Source organism: Chelmon rostratus, chromosome 9 (genome assembly GCF_017976325.1).
Source record: "Chelmon rostratus isolate fCheRos1 chromosome 9, fCheRos1.pri, whole genome shotgun sequence".
NCBI lineage: Eukaryota > Metazoa > Chordata > Actinopteri > Chaetodontiformes > Chaetodontidae > Chelmon > Chelmon rostratus.
Genome location: NC_055666.1, coordinates 8,684,716 through 8,706,957, shown reverse-complemented (window position 1 = coordinate 8,706,957; position 22,242 = coordinate 8,684,716). Strand labels below are relative to the sequence as shown.

The 22,242-nt window shown below is 45.5% G+C and overlaps 1 protein-coding gene across 1 annotated transcript in view; it reads left to right on the top strand.

Moving 5' to 3' along the window:
* Nucleotides 1–22,242, top strand: part of efnb1 (ephrin-B1) — a 57,811-nt gene that overhangs the window by 21,445 nt on the left and 14,124 nt on the right. The window contains exon 2 of the mRNA XM_041944263.1: nucleotides 2,587–2,864. Coding sequence (XP_041800197.1) covers nucleotides 2,587–2,864 — 278 coding nt within the window. The remainder of the gene's footprint in view (nucleotides 1–2,586; nucleotides 2,865–22,242) is intronic.

Sequence of the window (22,242 nt, the reverse complement as noted above, 5' to 3'; positions counted from 1 at the left end):
CGCCAACTAGGAGGCCTGCTCGGAAAATTGAATCAATGACAGGGGCCGGCTTGTGATTAAATCCTTCAGGGATATTAAGATAGTAAGATTTTGGAAATCTTAATAATTCATCTAAATAGTTGCGGCTCACTTTGATAGTGGAATAAATGGGTTGTAAAAGCGAGAAGTGGGGTGTGATGCTCATTGTTTTATTTTGGAGCCAGGCTGTTTTTAGTATTTTTAACAGGGCATTTGGAAAAAAAAAGTTGCCAACAATTTCCCTACAAAGAAAACACCTACTTGTTGAGTGAAACAAATCAAGCTCTAATTGTGATGTTTGCGCGGCCTGTTTTTTTCCCCCTCCGGTTTCTCGCTTGTTTTTCTGTAGGTGTTTTTTGTGTGTGTGTGGGGGGAGCGAGGGGGATGGAGGGGAGGATGGAGGGAGGGGGTGAGGGAAAACAGAATGAGGGAGATGTTGAGGAGGTGAATGAGAGGGAAGGATAAAGCTAGAGGGAATGAGATTGGTGAGTAGAAATAGAGGGGGCTGAGATTTGGGGGAATCAAGGGAGGAATAGAGAGAAGGTGGGGAGGAGGGGGGGTGGTCAGCAACAAAGCCAAATGTTGCCATGGAAACTTGTTTATGCCTCACTGATGCATCTTGTAGATCCAATTAGGGACTGATTGTGTCCGTGTCTTCATAGACACACGCACGTGTTCGCTGGCATGGTGCACGCGCGCACACACACATGCGTGCATGAAAACATATGCGCACACACACACACACACACACACAGGAGCACATGCAGAGTGTTTCTGCTGAAAACCAGCAAATTATGGGCAGAGGTAGGACAAAGGATACCCCGCGTTCTCTCTCTTATCTGCGCTTAAATTAGCGCAACCCCTCCTCTCACCCCCAGCCCCCTCCTCACCCCCAGGAGCATCAGACAATAGGGTAGAAATAACGTCTCACCCGCTCCCAGGGCTCATACGAGACAGGCTATCCGCACATGCTTTCATGACATCATATTCTGCCAAAAAAACAGGGGTTGACGGACGGGATTTTGACCGTTTCGCAGATTTCATGTTGCATTTATCTCTTTTGTGAATGAAGCTATTTATTTGATGACGTCCCTGTCCAAGAAGAATGGCCATGAATGTTGAAAAGGCCTTAATCCAATCATGTTCATTTTCATGGGGGGTATTTCTTCAGAAAATGGGACTTTTCAAATGACCGTTTCTTACAACGGCTGGCCGTTTGCCAATGTTTAACATCAGAGGAGGAGGGATGGCGATCATGAGCTCCCCCTGCACGCACACACTCCTCTATCAGTCTCTTTCAGGAGGCATCGCAGTCCTCCCTTCCCTGGGCCTGTCTGAAGAGTTAGTTATTTAGTGGTGAAATGATGTGTGTGATGATGAAATGAGGGGCTGTAGATAAGGTGAGATTACACTCTGAGAGAAAAAGGAGGGAGAGACAGAGAGGGACCCAGCCCCTGATGTCTTGTTAAAACGTGAGGGATCAGGAAGAACAACAAATGCATTGCGCGCCGCTAAATCCTGCTTAAATCCGCTGGCATGGGCAGATCTAGCAGATAGCCCCGCTGCTGTGCTCGCTGTCTGCGACCACAACACACACACACTCACTCACACACACACACACACACGTACATAAACACACCCGTGGTCAGTCCGGCTGTCTGGGTTAATGCTTGGCTAACTGGGACAGCAGAGCTGAACCATGTTGACATTTTAAGCCTCAAACAAGTCCAGAACAATGATTCAGCCCGTCTGCCCCCCCGTCAGACCGCAACCTCAGCCCATTTTGCTGACCGACTCGCACACATACACACACATGCAGACATGCATAAACATACACACCACTGCCCAAACACACTGCAAGTACTCAGCGTACCCCCGCCCCCTCTCTTCACACACCCTTACACACACACAGTGGGTCTCCTCCTGTCCCCCCACCTTTAGTGAATAAAGGAGAACAAGAGCTGATCTGATTGAGTTGGCAGCAGAGAGCGAGGTGGAGAGGTACAGTAAGGCCAGATGGATTATCTTAATCCTCCAGTAGATCATCACGGCACAGGGAAGATGAACCAGGAAGCCTTAACCTCCCGGTTGACCCCCGCGCACTGTTTTCCTCCAGAAACCCCTCAAGAAGAAGCAGCGTAGATATTATGCCGAAGCACGGGTCTTATATGGAATGAAAAAAGAATCCGTGGCGTTCTTTGGTTGTAATCCTATCTGTAGCCATTTCTGTGGCAGCCATTTTGTGTTTGGCCATTTTGTTTCCCTTTTTGTAAACTTTTGGTATGCTTTGATTTGGATCCAAGTATGAGAAAAAACCTTAGAGGATTTGTGCGAAGCGCTCTGTCGACTGACGCTGAACAATGTCAAGCTGCTACACGTAGGGTTTTTGTGGGGCCAAATTAACTACGCTCTGCCTGAAAGCCCACGCCAGACAAATCTAAACCCATAACTCCTATAGCTCAAAGTATTAAGACTGTGTAAACTGTTGTTGAATTACGTGGCTGCTTTTCCAGACTTCCTTAATTATACGTTAATAACAGTCTTGTTTTGTTTTTTCTCGTCCCGCAGGTTTCTGGCCGGAAAGGGCCTGGTGATCTACCCAGATATTGGGGACAAGCTGGACATCATCTGTCCCAAAGCGGACCAAGGCAGAGAGTATGAGTACTACAAGCTGTATCTGGTGAAGAGGGAGCAGGCGGAGAGCTGCAGCACGGTCCTCGATCCTAATGTCCTGGTCAACTGCAACAAGCCGGAGAAGGACATCAAGTTCACCATCAAATTCCAGGAGTTCAGCCCCAACTACATGGGCCTGGAGTTCAAGAGGAATGTGAACTACTACATCACCTGTAAGTTTGTCTGAAAATAAGATTTATCGTCCAGATTCAGCTTTTTAACCCTCATTTAACCAGAGCAGCCTGAGTGAACAATCTGAGTAATAATCTCTGCTTACACACAGTCACACTTGGGAGTTTTATTTGTGTTTTAATGGCCCCTGCAGCAGCTCCACAACATCTACTGGATGTGACGTGCCTTGCCTCTGGCACAGTGGTGGGTGGCTTTCAGAGAGTCGTGTAGAGTTGCTGTCAGTTCAGGATACAAACCTACCATCTGTATCAACATTTGCTCAAGTACTACTTTGCTTTAATACAGTTACACTCCTATGTATTCCTTTACATTTGTACTTGTACAAATGGAAAATTCTGTATTATTGTTTCAGTGTGTAACACTTCGGCTTTCAGGACTTTGGTTTCATAATAAGAATAAAATATAAGATATTTCCTGGAAAAAAATAAGGCACCAATTATTTGGAAAATAGAGACCGTGTTTAGTTTGTAGACTTCATTCCTTTACAGTTAAGCAAATTATTTAACATGTATGCAGACTAAAGTTTCCAGCAATAAATTAATAGTGAATGAATTTTTTTTTTTCAATTGTAGCTCTTTTGTCAGGAAAATCATTAGGGAAGTTATTTTGTGGAAAATTGTCAGGAAATTATAAGAAAGACAGACATTTATAAATAAGTGTTTTTAAAAAATCACCAAGTAGATGCTTTTTTTAGAAGAGAGCAATTTTGACAACAAAAAATGACTATATTGAAACATATTTTACACCTGAGCATGACAATGAAAAAACATTCCCAAATTCCATGTTCACCAGAAGCATTACCATTTAAACAATGACCAGTTATTTTAGATTTGAATCGTTGCATCAAGACAATGAGTGAGTTTCCATATATACAAAACAGCAGCAGTTGTTTAACAGTTTAACAGCCGATGAGCAGCCGATGCAGCTGGAGCCATTTCTTTGCTGGAAAATGAAATTTAAATCGAGCTGAAATGAGCGAGCAATTCAATAACATGGTATCGGTTTATTTTGTAATGTTTAGATATGTTGGTATTTCAAAAGAAACCATGTCCAAGTATTGTGTCTCTCGTATTGGTTTTCCCTCTTGTGGACATAATAATAATAGACATTCGAATGGTTTGAACCGGCATGTTATTTTAGAAGAAATATTCAAATGTAGTTTTTGGTCAGTTTTGACAGCACTACAGCAAAGTCTGGTTCTCAGGTGGGTTTTGGGTCAACCCCCAGGTTGGGGTTTTCATACACCCCCTCCCTGGCCAGAACATTAGTTATAGCCAGAGGTTGAGATATCCTCTGTCCAGTATCCTCCCTCACCTGATTCATGAGTGCAGGTTCATCAGGGGATGTTCTCGGAGCTGCAGCAGAACCTGGTTCTCTGTTGGTTTTTGGCTTTTCCTCAACAATGGGCATTACATTAATATCATCGTTGGCCTTCATTTTGCATTTTTGGTCATCTCATGCAGTGAGATCTGAGGTTATCTCCACTTTTAATGCTGCAATACAAGCTCTCCTGGTTTTGATGTCTCAGGAAAGCCTCCTCTGCAGCCTGCTGCGTTGGTTATGAGTTTCTGTTGCTCTCTGATTTAGTTGGGTTTGATAGACACGCTCCCTGGTACACTGACTACTGTCATAATATAACATACTTTGGTTTTTCTGCCAGTGTGTGTTTGTGTCTGTCAGTGTTGGGGAACAGCGCTGCTTCAAGCGTCAGGACTTTACGACATTTTTCAATAGCCTGGTGGTCGCGTCCCTGTTTTTTGAATCAGCAGCTTAGCTCTTTATTAATGAAGTAGCACAGTCGTGTCCACACAAGTTACATTTTCCCAACTTTATCTGAAGCTCAAACGCAGCGGAGCTTTCTGCTGCAGTCTGAAATTTAAGTCTCAGGATCAATAAGTGATGTTACCGCCATACACAGATGTGTAATTACGTTTTAGGGTAACAGTTTGTCGCAATTGAGCCTAAATTGAGCCTAAATTGAGCATACAATGCAAGCACAGGTGCCCCTGCGCACACACATAAATAGATGATCATACACACACTCTGACACCTGCTTTTTGTTATCATGTGGTGCACATGTTTTTTGGTTTGTTTGTTTTTGTGCCATATTGGTTTTGGAGCAGTGAGAGCAGAGGGCACAGTTTAGTGCTTAATTAGCAGTTGAAATTACCATTTTCCCTGCCTGTCTGTTTTACTGACAGTTTAATTGATCCCTGAGATAGCATTGACTTGGAATGAAGCTGGTTCAATGTAAAAAAACAGAAAAAAGCAGCATTACACAGCTTCGGTGTAGTGAAGCTTCATTTGATGTAGAGTAACTGGAGTCTGAGCTCACTGTACTTTCGAAGTAGCTTTCCAACACTGATGTTACTGCCTTTTGTAAATGTACTTGATAGACCCATGTCCCATGGTACACTGACTATTGTGTGTATCTACATTGGGTTTTCTGCCAAATAAATGTTGTTTAGATGCCTGATCCTAACCCTTATCTAACTCTGAGAATGAATTACTTTACATTAAATTATTAACCTACATTATGGGGAAGGTTATTCCTTCCAAAACACATGTAGGGTTATTTCTCATTTTCACTCCTATTTGGAGCAATAAACATGTCAATTTTAAAAAATCTTTTTGTGAAGATGTGTTGCCTTACATTGCTAATGGAGTGAAAAGAGGTAGGTACTCATGTTTTGAGTGGAGTATTATTTGTTTTTTCTGATAATGTGATATAATACCCTCACCATAAAAATCAAGAAAGAAATACTGTGATGAGTTTAAGGTTACATCACTCACCCAAGGTGTAGTTGTAGACCATCTGTGTGTCTCTTCGTAGCTTACTGTTCTCTCAGCATATATTTGCTCTTGTCCAAAATTAAGTGAATCATGTCTTCAGCTTTCACCTGACACCGGATCTGTGTTTTTCTGTTGAAGCCTTAGAGCAGGCATGTCAAAGTGATTCCATAAAGGGCCGTGTGGCTGCAGGTTTTTGTTCCAACCAAAGAGGAGCACACCAGGCTGGAATCAATTAATCAGCTGATCTCAGTCTTCAGCTGATAACTAATGATCCCTTGATGTTGATTGGTTGGCCTGGTGTGCTCCTCTTTGGTTGGAACGAAAACCTGCAGCCACACGGCCCTTTATGGAATCACTTTGACATATGTGCCTTAGAGGTTCCATCACCAGCAGCAACCTGCAAAACAGAAAGGAGATAACTCATCTTGAAGCATGACAAGACACAATCTACCAAAATGTATCCGCCATTTTATGTGAGGATAGAAAGTCTTACCTGACACGTGTAACTGTTTGTCTTCCAGCAGAGCTGCAGAGCGCGATCACGTATGGGTGTATCAAACAGCGCCTTTCAGGCAAATCAGATAATGATGCTTTTTGTTGTAATCAGTTTTCTAAAATAGATGTTGAAAGTTGAACACCAGTGAAAACAGAAACTCTTTCACATCATCTGATGGGTCTGTAGATTCCTCTGCCTCCTTCAAGAAACTCATTGATGTTTTGTTGCTGCAGATCACAACACAGAACAAACAAAACTGTGAGGCAATTACGAAGACTTCACAAGAGCACGTTGAACGGCAGACCAGCGAGCACTCAAACAAAGTTGATCTGCCTGGCACAAAGAGTGTGTCCAGACTTTATGAGGTCTGTGCGGAATTCAGAATGTTGAGTCACAGTGTCATGATTCCGCATATATTACAACGACCTCATGTTGTGGTGGGTTGCCATTTTTTTTCAAGTATCCTGTCAAATAAAGTGCAAAGTCTATAATCACATTGAGGACACTACTGTTAAATGAAGCATAGATAACAGATAAAAGAATTTGGTCATGCCAGCATTTCCAGTGAAGTACAAAGCCAAACATATTTAGCTGTAAAGGTTAAGGCTGGTTATAGTCTATGTTTTTCTAATTGTCAACAAATTTGTCCTAACATTCATTGCCTGAGAGGCCGCAGCCTGACAGAGCTGATGCTTCTGTCTCATAGACCTCCACTGTTATTCAGACCCTCATAAAACCCAAGAAGGAGCCACACTGTTGTACCAGGTTACATATTTCTTTATCACGATCAACACTGTAGTAGTTTATTTTACTGTCCTGCTGCTGTATTTGCAACCTGTTTAGGTGTTTAGGTTGTGTTAGGTGTTCAGAAGGAACAAATGGGCTTGCAGGGGCCACAGACATATTCATAAAATATTTAGACACTCCTGGTTTGAGTCTATTAGTGTGATTTGTTGAACATACCCGTAATAATACCAGCCATATCATTTAAGTTGTGAGTTAGTATGTATAAAGCAGTAGTTCATCGTGGGGGTGAGGCATCAGACGGCCTAGACGCTGCTTCTTCTTGCTAGCCCAGTAGCAGCAGAAGCTAACAAACTGTAGCTCAGCTCATAACAAAAAAGACAGTGTTATTCCAGACGTTACTTAGGCCTTATCTGATTTTTACTTTGGTTAGTCATTTCCTTCATTTCCTGGAATGACTTGAACAGTTTCCTAAAATCAAACCATGTGTTGTGGTTGATCTGGTCTGAGGATACTGTCATTTGGGTGCTGCGCCGCATCTGTAATTGATTCCTCACTGAATCAATGAAATGATCAGAGATGAGCGTGACATGAGAGATGCGACGTCTAAGCTAACATGCAACAAGCTGCAGCCTCACGCCGCAGCGAGAAGTCAGCGGAGGCTCTGAACACCATAAGAAATAAAGTCCATTTTTACCTTTTATCATCACATTTATTACAGTATGTACTTTTTTCTTTTTAGGCAAATATGGAGAGAAAGCTTATTGAAGTGGAAGTGAATTCCCCCCCTAAAACCCAAGCTATGTTTTACTCTTACAGTCAAAAATATCATCTCCCTCTGAAGGAAAAATCCACGCTAAATTTAATCTCACATATGTTTTTCTTTTGATCTGCTGCAGATCAATTGATATTTGTGAGCTCTGCCTCAAAGCCAGAATGCGGGGATGGCGTGAAGCTCGCGATGCTATCACGTGACAATTTCTGGGGCCCCGCTTCGGTGGCAACATATCATGCAGACTTTAAGAAATATTTCTTTGAGCTTTATTACCCCCACATGTCTTTGGAAAACACCTTGGGCGCTTTCGTTGTCTGCTCGCAGTTTTCCTATCCAGCTGTTTGAGGGGCTGCTTCACATACTGTCTTCTGATTACATCATAAATATTTTAACTTGCTCTATTAGTGACATATGCGTGGGCGCCCGTCTCGACTACAGTGTGATCCGACATCAAAAAGGAAACAACTTTATTTTAGGTTGAGTTTGCTTTTATACACTCTCTCGTGCCTGAAGAACAGCATATCTTGCTGATGTGCGTATTATGCAAGCGTTAAGAATCCACAGTGTTTCAGACTGTGAACTCATAACTAGAGCCCCTTGTAAATCCTTCACAAGGGAGGCTGGACGTGCACGATCCTGCCTGATGGTAGATCATCATTAGGCTCATATACTGTAACATTCTCGCGTCAGCAGTAATCGGATGTAGTGTTTGTCTTGGTTTTATGTTAATGTTGTTGTCCTTTGGAACAGGAAGAGCTTCCGTTATTTATTCCACTGCAGCCTGTGCACACACTGTGACACACTTCATCTATCATTCAGATAATGGCTGTAATGATAATGGCTGTAATGATAAAGGCGTGCTTGCCATATGTGTGTAATATGTGTGTGTTTTCTTGGGAGGGCAAGAGCGGGGCAGTGAGCACCTGCACCACACACTTTTCCTGTACAGTAGAGTTCTGTGTGTTTGTATGTGTGTGTGTTGAAGCCCCTTTAGGCCAGCTTATCCCCTCCCAGAAGATGTGAGCGCGTTATCCCGCCGTCTCTGCTGGGAATGGAGTCCAGCCGGCCAGCAGAGCGGTGTAAATCTGCTCGGCCTATAAAGACCCGGCTTATCTGCCCTGATTAACGGTCGAGCGTGGCAGACGCGGTCTGAGACGAGAAGAAGATGCACAGGGAGTGGACATTCCACTGAATCTTCCAGCAGTCTTTCCTCGTCCGCCCCCGGTCTCCACTCTGACTCCGCGGCTCCGTTTTTCTTTTCCTTGATCACCACTACCCCACCCCCGCACCTCCTTCTGCTCCTTCCATGGGGTAGAAGAAGCAACAAAAGGTGTGGGGTAAAGTAAGCAACAAATGGTGTGTGTGTACATTCGTTTGTGTGTGTGTGTGTGTGTCCCGTGCCTTGGCATCACCACAGGGGATCCTGTCCGCTCGGTCCCGTCTATCCGAGCCCAGCCCCGACAGGAGTCGTGGGGGGGTTAAAGGTCAGAACTCACGGACGAGGGGTCGCGGAAACACAGCAGGGGGTCAGCATTGATAACCCTGCACTGATCTAAACCCCAGGCCAGCACCAGCCTGTGCTGTCCATCAGCGGCCCCTCGACCTATACACACACACACACACACACACACACACATGCACGCATGCACCTTCCCGCCCACCTGGCGTACGAGCAGGCTGACTGGTTGTATTTCATTGCGTTGTCTAAACACAGGATATGGAATGAGCTGTTTGTGAGGAAAACGGCCACGCTGTGTTTAGGGGTTGGAGTCAGGAGAGAAGTGATTTTGGACAGCAGGCTTTTAAGGAGAAGGAGATATAATGGAGAGAATGAGCAACAGAGCAGGAAAGAGAGAGAAGGAACAAGCACACATATATGTTCAGACAAAAAAAGAGTCAGCATTGAAATAATGTACTGCGACTGCTCGGTGATATGTTTTCAGTGGTTAGCCGGGCCGGTGAGTCTCTGTTCTATATAAGGGCAAGGCCATGAGGCAGTAAACACAGGCAGCCTGTCGTCGTGCACTCCTCTTCTGCCTTGATTTCCTGTGTAGTGGGCAGGGTAAGCCTGATCCCTCCTGACAGCTGTCACTCTCCATCTGAGTGTACCGTCGTGGACTCTGACACACACCGACTTCCCCACCAGAATACTGCCGCAGTGGAGCACACGCTATCTCACCTCCAGGAGATTGCCTCAGTAAAAAAATACATTGGGTAATGCCCACTCGCAGCAAACAGCAAAAGATGTTTTCATTCTTGTCACTTGCTTTTGCAGGTAAATCCACTCCAACTTCCTGCAATTTTTTTATTTTTTTTCCAGTCTGGACTGATAAGTACTTTATTTTTTGAGGATAGATTAGTCATGCAAAAGCTCTCTTTATTTCATGGCTCCTTTAAACACGGGTGCTGACCCAATCTTTGAAAAGCAATGCTGAAGAATACATCTGTCAACCTGCATGTGACACTGTGGGATGATCTTCCTGTGGAGCTCACACCTGACAGGATTAAGGTTAGGAGGCATGTTGCATATCACTAACATTCATGCTCTTTAGCGTGGGTGCCTCTGTATTGCTGTTATTTTTTGCTCAACAAACTAACAGCCTACACATTATGCACCCCTCCATCCAAATACCCCCCCAAGGAATCCTCCTTCAATGGACAATATGCATGTTACACCATCCTCTTTTGCTTTTCGAGTCAGCTTCTTGCCCTTGGGAGAGTTGAAGGTCAAGTTTGAAATCCTTGGCCCGGCTGCAGCGGATCACAGGCTCCTATGTGACATATGTGAACATGCGCGCTCCCACGCAGTGAGTTCATGAGCACGGAGACGCAAACATATATACAAATGCAGGCCTGTACACAGTCAAATAAATATAAACAGCAGCAGGCTTGCAGCTTGATTTGTTGCAGAGCAATAGCATTAATCTGATTAGAAAAAAAAGTGTTAAATGTCATCTTTTAGAGTTAACATAAAATTACCATAATCAAATCACAGGCGCTTAGAAAACAGGCCGTTGCATGTGTCAGCGGCGCGTTTGAAAAAGACAAAGGCATTTTGATTGTCAGATTACAGAGATGCAAAACACTCACACATTTCTAACTCGCAATTAAACGAATTTTTCTAGAGAAGTGATAAATGGTAACATCTGGTAACCTCCCTCAGTAAAATCGCACTGAAATATTTTAATTACAAGCAAGAGACACAGTGGACTCTCCCACATACAGTACATGTGAGCAGGGAGGGACATAAGACGTATTGTTTTGTTGCATTTATTGCATATTTAGCCGTGTTTGCAGATGTTAAAAATCACTTACAGGGTCTGAAATAATGATTTCTTTTGTTGGTAAACGTTTCTAGTAGTCCTATTTTAAATGCTATGGTCTAGTATATGCTAGGATAAAGAAAACTATCCTGATTTTATATCCATTGATTCCATAGGATACTGCCATACCTTTAGATTGTTAAACTGCTGTGTTATCAGTCATTTCCTTCCAGTATGTGTCATGATTTTCAATGAGTGAATTACCATGGTTTGCAGAACACTTTAAGAGCAGGATTCGCACAGAAAATCATTGTGGGCCGACTTCAAGTACCTGTCATTGATGTTACCGATTAGAGTTTTAAGCAGTAAGCCTGAACGGATTTCATTTTCAAAATAAACCCTGCTAACAGGTCAGGTTAGCGCCGGTGCAGCAGCATGGCCTGGGATAAGGAGATTTAACCCCCCACCCCCTGCGAGTGAATATAGCCCGGTGTTTATTAGAGTGCCAGTGTAATATATGACTTTCTGCTTGCTTTGCAAATCTATCCAGGCTGCCTCTGCTACTTCTCCGTTGGATATTTCATTCAGAGAGGGTTAGCAGGCACAGCGTTATTGTCGCTGGTTATTGCCTTTCGTTTATTACAGAGGAGTTTGTTTAGAGTGGAGGGGTGGGAGGGGGGGTTGTTTGGAGGGTGGAGGGTGGGTTGGGGGGACATGAGGACTTTCTTTTAGAGGGGGGGCTGCTCACGTGGCTGTACAAGTGAATTGTAACCCTTGGTTACGGCTGAACCCGTCGCTGCTAGATGAAGCTGATATATTCATGTATTCATCTCAATTAGTCTGCTCCGTGCATCTTCACACGCAGACACTCATCCCTCCTCGCCTCTGCTCCGTGCTTATCTTATTAGAATATTTTATCCTGCGTGCGAGTTCTCCCTCTCTTTCCGACGATGTCATCCCTCGCTCCCACTCCTCCAACCCATCCCTTTCTCCTTCCGCCATTCTGCTCTCATGTCTGGGAGTTGTGTGTCTGTGTGTGTGTGTGTGTGTGGGTACTGTGGGAAGTCTGTGTTCAAGTCATTTTTGTTAACTGATAGCTTAGATCTCCTTTCAACACGCAGACCACGAGAGACCGCAGAGCTAACTCCGCGAAACAACAACACTGTTGATTTTTGTTTTCGTTTTCATCCTCTCAACTAACACAAACTCATTTGCAGAAAGGCTCCTTTCTCTGCGAGCGATTTTCTGTTGTTGAAAGTATCTTCCTGGTTTTCTTTAATTCCATCCGCCATGCAGAAACCATCTCTGTGTTTTTTTTTTTCTTTTTTTGCAACACTAAAATAGCTTCAGGCAAAAGGAGAGGAGACATCTTAAGACCGCTGGAAGGATGCACGTTTGGAGTAGAGTCCGTGGTGATTAGGAAAGTAAATGTAGGACACGAGAAGATGAGCATCATTGTCCATAAGGAAAATTGTTTCGGACAATGGTGTATTGGTGCACAGAAAAAAACACAAGCTCAGGATAAAACAATGACAGCCCATAATCTAAAACACTCAAATGCATATTTCCCTTTCCATCGGAGATGTCTGAGGTTGTTTGCCCTCTGCTTTGCCAACAACACATATTCTCAGTGTCTTTCTTCTCCAGCCAAAGCTAAGCTCAAATCACAGCTCTCTGTCTCTCAAATGGAGCTCTCTCTCTCTCTCCACCATCCCTAGAACAGTGGTTTCTCTTTTCCAAGGCACACTCTGAAATGGCTTTGTTTTCCGACAGCCATTCAGTGGCACCCTCAGCCGGGGCCTGCCAAGAAGTCCGCCTCCCCGAGCTGGAGCCTGGGCCTGTTTACACAAACTCATCGGAGAAATATGGATGTATAATTATAGAGGTTGTTAGTTTTAATGTCGCATCCTTGCTATGGTAACCACTGCATGCTTGGTCAGCTACGGCGAGGGGCGGCCTGTGAAACTCTGACCGGGGAATGGCGTGAACATTTCAGCGTTTTTTTGGGGGGGAGCGAGAGAGAAAAGGGAGCTTCTTGATGGAATCGAACGAGCGGCGAGCAAAGCAAACAAACATGAATCACAAGGCGGTGATAGAGATTGCTGTGGTTGTCCAACGCATAAATACAGAGTCTAAATACTGCTCTGCAGGCCAGGACCAAGCCCGTTTCTGTGAATTCAGCTCGGTGGCAAAATGTCCATGTTCCATTCCAGCGCGACCACAGGCGCACAAACACAGTAACAGGAGCAGACAAACACACAAGAGGCGTGTGTGCGCACAAACACAGAGGCATAAATAAGCACAGAGCCACATAAGCAAATTCAAATATATATACTGTATATATATATATATATATATATATATATATATATATATATATACTCATAAGCTCTTACTAGCATGCAAATTGATGCTCAGACCAAAAACACAATGCGCTCTCACACGTCCATCCTCCATCTCTCTGCACAGATTTGCTTGCGTAATAGGAGCCATTGCATGCATTGTGCATTTGTTAATGCACATTCAAGAGAGCTGTAGCTTAGCCAAGCACAAGATATTTCCAGTCCGCGGTCCCATGGGCGTGAACGTGTGCGCTGTCAGAGTTTGTGCATGCGTACCGTAATGGACGGACTGACGGACGCTGAAAAGAAAGCGTCATGTCTTCAGATAAATATGTGCCATTGTTTGCGTTCAGGCTGCGCCGCCTCTCGCAGCGAGTTGATGACGGCGACGGAACAGTTTTGCCTCCCAAACCCACAGGTCCACTTTTTTTCCCCTGTGTTTCTCTTCCTCTCTTTCTTCTGCAACTTAATCTTTCTCTCCCTCCGCCTTGCCATTCCACCTATTTTCTCTCCTTTTTAGATCTTACCCCCCCCCCCCCCCTCCCTCCCTCCTCTCCTCATCTCTCCTGCACAGTGACAGATCCTTCAGGAAATTGTTTCGAGTCTGCCAGACATTTTTGTGTTGTAGCTGTTTATTTGTGCTGGGGGCACGGGGGTCCGGAGCCTCAGTTTCTCTCCGCTCCTTGGACGAGAGGTTAAGCTCCCGAACTCTTTCACCGCCCTGCGCCAAAAAACACTGATCCTCGATCAGCGTGGCTTTACCGTGTAACCGACACCAGGGATGAGGAGCAGCAGGGAGAACGTAATCAGTGTGTGTGCGTGTGTGTGTGTGCGTGCGTGTTTGTATATGTGCGTCAGCTGCTGGCTTCGTGTGTATTAGGATGCAATCAGCAGCATTTTCTCTGTGGTCTGCTGTGCTCTCTGATTGGGGTTTTGGCGAATAACAGGGGAAGGGAGGAAGAGTGTGTTTCTTTTCCTGCTTCTTGTGTTGCAGCCTGGCCTCAGAGCTGGAGAAGCCTCGCCGTGGTTTGGAGACGGGCTCGGAGCTCTGGCGCTTTACACGTCGGCTACATCAGACCCTCTATTTATTATGTATCTGTCTGTCTTCCTGCCGCCCTCGCTGTCCGTGTGTCTGCGTGCGTTAGAGCTGCGATGACTCCCCGCCCCGTGTTGGCTGCAGTCAGCTCTGTTCAGTCGCCCGCATGTTAGCAGGTACAGGAGATTTCCCCAGGGTTCAGCCACACAGGCTCACACGTACACACACACGCGCCCGCTCGCACAAAACACACGTGCACGGTCGCAGGGACACATGCACGCCCACGCACCACACGTGCACTGTCCTCTCTCTCTCTTTGTTCTGCCTCTTGCAGATTTTGTTTTTGCGGACAACAGATGGGCTGACATCGACTCTCTCCTAAATAACAAGTACACTCTCCGTCTCTCGCTGTCTGCCTCTGACATCTCTCTCTCCGTCCATCTCGCCGTCTTTACGTCCTCTCTGCGCCGTAATCCCTCTTGTGCTGAGACGATTCCTCAGTTATTCCCTTCACTCGGCTGTCAAGCAAAAATCCCGAACGTTCGCTCGTTCCAGCCTCTCGAACGTGATGATCTGCTGCTCTTCGCTGTTCTTTGAAAGCATCACCTTGTGATAGCTATTTTTCACAGTTTCCTGACATGTTATTGACAAGTAAATTACTTCATTAACGCCCCCCCCAAAAAACTATTCATAACAAAAGTCATTTGTTGCGGCCTTAAATCTTCCTGTTCTGTATTTCTCCAGCATGATCACCCAGGCAGCTTCATTACCCTGAGGACAGTTTTCTCACCTGAGCCAAAGCACTCAGCTTGTCTCTCCCCTCACGTCGGATCACTGTACTGATCGCTCTTACTTAACATACCTCATTGGGTTTGTTTTGCATCGCCTATTTGCGATTGGAAGTGCCGAGCGAGTGCCATAAGAGTTATTGTTTGTTTGTTTGTTTGTTTCCCATCTTTGATGTGTGTTATTGTGCCGAGGAGCACAAGGCTGGCTCAGTTGTCATAACTCTCTTCTGGAGGCCAGATTGAAAAGGTCAGTGAAAATGATGCTCCTCTCTCCACAAAGGATGAATGGACACAGTGTAGGAGCTCTGCACACACACACACATACACACACACACACACACACACACACACACACAGGATCACACATGTAGACAGGCTCAGACATCTAAACACATTTGCATAAACGCACGCAGAAGCACACACACTGTCCCTGCCAGCACATTTTTTACATGCATCAGCACGAGCCCGGATCCTCTGAGGATGTTTGGTCCCGCGCCGTTCGTGTTCGTTAACTTGTTCCAGGGCTTCGACTCTGGTTTCTCTCATGGGGGGAGTTTGCTCACAGATTAGCTCTTTAGCCAGTCTAGATTTTTGGAGCCTCGTGGCCTTTGACATGCCATCACTATCTCCCACCACATTCCGATCCATTCCAGCGCTTCTTTTATCAGGCAGCGCGGGCTGATTTGTGGCTCGTGGACCTTTAGATCGAGCCGGGCGACTCCTCTGCGGAGTCCAGAGTCCCATATCACCTTTGTAGACAACCACAAAGGGCAGAGAGAAGACGAAGAGGATCAGTGCTATCATCTGTTGGGATTTAGCGAGTGAACCACGGTTCACCTCGTGTGATTATCAGTGCAAATGAAGCAAGGCGAAAACTTCAATGAGCCCCCTGCTGGGTAACAAGCTGACTAAGAGACCTTCTGTGTGCATCTGTCAGCTGATTACACATGTGTAGCCTGACAATACCAATACCACCCACTGACATGGACGTTACTGCATCTTTTGAGAAAATAACTCCTGGGATTTATAATGGGCTGAGATTAATGCAAAGGCATTGTAATGACCATAATAATGGGACAACTAGAGCACTACTGTCTCTTTCTCTCTTGAAATCTTGTAAGTTTCATTACATTAAAAAGGGGCTCTGAATGCTGTAGAATGCTCAGCCTCAAAGGTTTATGTATTGAAATTGAATGAGAATATTGTGAATGCAATTTCTATGGGGGCAAAATAGTTTTGCCCTAGTGCAGCCCTCATATGATGAACATCCGTGCAATTGGGAGCTCGGTGTCTTGCTGTGAGCAGTTGCAATTAAAGGGATGATGGTCAAAAGAGGTCAAAAGTCTTGCTCACTTGAACATTTTAAAGGTTTGTACTCAAACTGCAAAAACAGCTTGTTGTCTGCAGCCCAAAAATAAAAGTTCCCAAAGTGGAGGGTCACAAGAATCTATATTTGATAAAGGGATTGGATCATATTAGGTAGAATTTGGATATTTTCTGACCTTTCTTTCATTGTTTCCATAAACATCTTGGTACTTTTCCTACTTTGAGACAGAAAAATCCATCTTTGGTTTACCGGCTCATTATTGACTATGCACAGGCCGTAAGCTGTGGTGAGGGGTCACAAATAGGTTACAGTTCATTTTAAAGAGTCACAAGCCAAAAGGTTGAGAACCACTGATATATTCCACTTTAAATAAGTAATCATGGCTGCTAGCCTCATTTTCTAATGCAGCACTTCCTCTAGCTGCATCCCAAGTAATGTTTTTCATTGGTTCACTATTAAATCCTTGTTCTGAAGCTCTTTATTGACATTATCCTCATCCTTTTGATAGTACATAAATATATGATAAGAGTTTTCTGGCTTAGTTATTTGTAGATAATTCAACCATTTTATCTCTTCTCATTTAATTTGTTATCCATTCCAAACATTAAATGGACTCATTATTTCTCATATTTTTTGCAGCCATTTCTTCGTAGTTAATTTCAGGGCAGTTACTCTTAATATTGTCAACAGAGACTTGTCCCTTTTGCCCACCATTTCTCTTGGCTTTCTCTCCGACTCTCCCCAGCACAAATGACGGTTAATGAAGAATGAAAATGGAATAATATGCTCCATTTCTTTGGGCGCGACTTCCCAGAACGTTCTTAACCCTGGGCTTGACTGAAGGATATGGCTGAGGTGTGCAGCTCTTGATTTGACGCAGCAGCAGGAAGTGAAGAGTCATCTTGACAACAACATGGCGACTGATGGCAGATCAGTGGCCACTGATGCTGCTATCTGTTAGATGAGAGCAAGAGCAGGAGAGCCGGAGTAGTAGAAGTCATGTGAACTGATTGTTGATGTGGATTAGTGGGCATTTAGTTGAGAAAAGTTGGCATCTGGCCCACTGATTTCTGTGGTAACAGGGAAACACTGGGCCCATGATGGGATTAATGAAACACTAATGTGGAACTCCCCTCTGTCTTTAACAGGGATGAAACTCTGTGTACTCATTGTTTGCCACAAGCCTTATGCACACACACACACATTGTTTAAGCACGAGATAAACACTAACTCAGCAACTCCCACATGAACAATATTAACCTTTAGCTTTCAAGCTTGTGAGTGTGTGTGCGTGCACGTCAGCATGTGTTCCTTCTCCTCTAACCTTTAGCTCTGACCAATAAGGAGGTGAAATGCTGCTCTTTTCTCTCTGACCCAGTTTCCCCTCTGTGTATTTCTGTGAACACGCAACATTTCAGCTGCTATTAGTCAAATGATGCGCTGCGTGTGCGCTGGGTGTTCTTGTGTTTGTGTGTGTCGCTCTCGGGGCACGTTAGTTCACCTGTTAGTTTTGCTTATCCGAGGGTGTTAACGTGTGTGTGTGTGTGTGTGTGTGTGTGCCCACTAGGGCTGTGCCGCTTTTGAGAAATAATCTTCTAATTGATAAGAAGCGACGTTCGCCACCAACAAAGAAAAACAACAGTCACAACCGCCTGGAACGTTTTCCCTTTACGGTTCAGTCAGCGCTTTTAGCTGCGTATAACTGCCGGTCATCTAACGCGAAGAGAGCTACGGCAGGCCGCTCCTTCAGGCTGTTTTTCCCTGTTTTTACTCTGCACATGATTTGTGTCAAACTGCTGAGGTTTTCTGCGGCTGCAGCTCGATGATATCGGTGAAAAGAGCCATTACAGCCAATTAGCTACTCTGTCATTAGGGAGGGTTGTGTGGGCTCCTGGCAACTTCGCCACACAAGAGAATACATTATAGCTGGAATGGCTGGTAATGTTGAAATAGCTAATAATCTAAAAATGTTCCATATTGTGAACACAGAGTCGAGTTTTACAGGCAGTGTCATTACGAAATAAATATGGGATGCTTCAGTTAAAGTTATGCCTCTCATAACTTTAACACCATATGCAATAGCGTATAGCATTATAAGCTGTAAGTCCCGCTCCTTCAGGCTGCACTGTTTTATTGTCCCAATCGACCCACGTTCAGGATTCTCTGATCTGAGCTCCTCCGGTGTACACCTGTCATATTATATGGGTTTCGGCTTAGAAGCGTGTGTGCACATTTTGAGCAGGTCTCCTTCGTTGTGTGTGTGTGTGTGTGTGTGTGTGTGTGTGTGTGTGTGTGTGTGTGTGGAAGGGGGCGCAGGGGCAGGAGCACAGGAGAAAGGTTGAGGATGCGATGTGCTCTAAGATGAGTCTGTCTACATCTGTCATGTTGGAGTGTGCTCAGTCTGTTCATGTTTGAGACAGATGACTTGCTCTGCTCCCCAAGGTCCTCCTGTTATTCTGCGTCCTTTATCTCCTCCTGATCCAACAGACGGCCCGCGCCGTGTGTGTACTTTTTGTTTTCTGGGCGTAGGCGTGGGGGTGTGTATGTGAAAATTCCGCATGTGCGTATGCCGTCTTTTGTGTCTCCCCACGCTCGCGCGTACGTACAAGACGGCGTCATCTTCTGTCTTTGTGTGTGTGTGTGTGTGTGTGTGCAGATACACAGGGGAACTTTTGTGCTGTGCACAGGAGCGCAGGGTTTTGTAGCATGCTGAGTTGGGAAATGGAGAGTGGAAAGTGCAGCGGTGTAAAAGCTCTGCCCCTCTGGATTCACCAGAGAGGTGACACGCAGACCCCTGCAGCTAAATGATGCAGAAGCTCTCTGTGTCTGCAGGCTGTGAGTCTTGTACAGACACACACACACACAAACACACACTCACAGACGCACACACAGACACTTTGGGAGCCGCTGACAGGTCCTCTGCAGAGGTTAAAAGCTGTCGTAAGTAGCCTTGAAGCACTAGCCCAGTGGTGCTGGCCACGGAAGTCCATAATGCCCAACCTTTGGCTCCGTAATCTGGGACTGTCTTGACTGATGCACAGGGACCACACACACACACACACACACACACACATGCACACACACACACACACAATAAATATCTTACCAAAATCACTAAGGAAAATGTATATACGTACATGCAGAAATACAAATTCACACTCATGCACATACACATATCTGTCCAAACATACACGCACACTCAAACACACATAAATATAAACACACACACACACACACACACACACACACACACACACACGCAACTCGACAGAGATGCTCAAATGCAGGCAGTTGCACAGGGGCCAAAACACGTACAACGAGTGACTCGGGGTTGAGCGTAAGAGAAATGGTGAGTGTGAGTGAGAGAGAAGCGAGCTGGCAGACGCACACACACACACACACACGCACACACACACACACACACACAATCCAACACACACATATGCTTCCTCTGCTTCACAGAGAGAGATCACCTCCCACTTCTTCTTCTTTCCAAACTGAGCTCTCCTCCTCTCGACTCCTCACTTCATCACCTCCTTCCATATTCCCTCACCGACATATGCACACACGCTCAGACACCCCCATCCGCTGCCCCGCACACACACACACACACACACACTCGCACGCAAGTACACTTCAGACAGATCAAGTCTCACTCCTCCCCGGCTTGCACACTCTCTCGTCTTCAAAAAAAGGAATCTCCCACTTCCTCTCCTGCCCCCCCAACCCCACACTCCTCTTTCCATCAGCTCTCTAAACACCTCAACCCCCCCCAACACACACGCACACACACACACACCTCTCCACTTCACCTCCCTCCCTCACCCCTCCACAGCGCCACCGCTCCTCCTCCCCCCACCCCATGCTATCCCATAGTGCTCTCTGCTGGAAGGATTTAGAGGTACCCTGTAATTTTGGTGCCGGAGGAGCTCTTAAGTCCTGCCTGATCTTCTGGCTACACAGGCAGCCAATCTGTGTGTGTGTGTGTGTGTGTGTGTGTGTGTGAATATGCATGTGTAAGCGTGCACGCACATGTCAGTGTGTGCTTCAGCGTGCGCTTGCTCCTGTGGGTCCAAGTGCTTGCACGTCTGTATATTTTTTTTCACAACCATTTCAAGTGTGGTCGTGTTTGTGTGTGCGCGGTCGTGCATGATTCTGCTTCTTGCGTGCATGTGTGTGTTTGCGTGTGTGTGTGCGTGAGAGCGAGAGCAGTCTAATCAGGACGCAGGAGAGGAGCTCCCCCTCTGGCTGTATACTGAAGCAGTGAGCAGAGCAACAGTTGTGTGTGTGCAGTGGGCCGCTAACCACCTTAAACCTTGACAATAGTGTTGCTACCTGCTCACCGTACATGCTTCAAAGCGGCTCCTGGGAGCAGGCAGCACGCCGCGATATTAGACCTGCTACATGGCGGTGCTTTGCAAAAACTAAATGGGAAAAAAAGCATTGTTGTTAAACATGAAGATGAGAAAATCAGCTGTGTCCAGCCCCATTACTCAAAACCACATTTATTCCAACCTAAATTCAATATTGGATTTTCCAAATAGCGTGAAAAATGTGCAGCTAGCCTCAAAGATATGACTTTTTTATATTGTCTGTCAGGTTTTATTATTGAAAAGAAACACGAGAAGAAAACATTGGCTGAGCCGAGTGCGCCTAATTCATCTGAGATGATATGAGAAGTCTGAATGAATTTTCTTTCAAACCAGACCTGCGCAGGAGGCTACGTGGGAGAGATGGCGAGTGAGAGGTTGGAGGTTGATTGCTGATTTCCATTTCTATTTCTAGGACAAAGAAATGGAGGGCTGATGGGCCGGGACATCTATTTAGATCCATTTCATTCTGCCATAATCAGGCTTTAGCCATGCCCTAATACTCAGGATTAGAAAAGGTTCAAAGTGCAAACATCTAGATCCCCCAGTATTATTCCAGTCTGCCAACCTCACTCTGCATGTTTGTGTGGGTGCGTGTGGGTGTGTGTGCACGTGTGTGCTTGCATGCATGCCAGATCTGCTGGGGAGGGTTATCTCTGGAATCAGGCCTGTAAACCTAATCTAACCCTCTCTGTGCTCATTCAGGAGTGAAATATTTTGTGCAAATAGGCTCCCATTTCCTTCTCCCCACTTTGACTGTGGTCCGCTAATGTAAACAAAAACCAAGATAAGAATATCGCAGGTATGAGAAATAGCCATTTCTGCTGTGACGCCGTGTTTGAAACAGCTCCCCGCCTTGCCTCACATGGATGAAACAGCTCTGCGTGCTGCTGTTTTCTCCTTGATGCAAAGTGTGAGTGATCAGGTCGCGGTTGTGCCTGTTTATGCATTTAGTTTTTTTTTTTGAAAGCGTAGACATTATTGCTGGTGGTTACCGCGACTGCTGCTCGGCTCGTCTAAGTGGAAGTCTGAATGCTGTGGAGAATGGGGGGGCGGTGTGTGAAAGGTAGCCAATGAATGTCACCTCTCATCCACTTTCTCATTAAACAACCTGCTCTCTGTCTGTCACATGGGCTGTATCTATCCCCTCGTTCGGTGCTTTGGGCAGATGTCGCGCGCCGGAGCTCGCGCGTGCGCCCAACAGACACGGGCGCACATGCGCACCCACGTACACACAGCCCATTGCGCTGTATGAAAGCAAACCCCCCTGGGCTGGACAGGAATAATAAGCAGCAGATGATTCATGATGGAGATGGGGAATGTATTCAGCAGGACCACCTGAGTGACCTCATTTAGCAGACCTGAGAATAAATATAGACCACCGCATCGCACTCTAGCCTAAGCTGGTGTCGTCTCGGCCAGTCA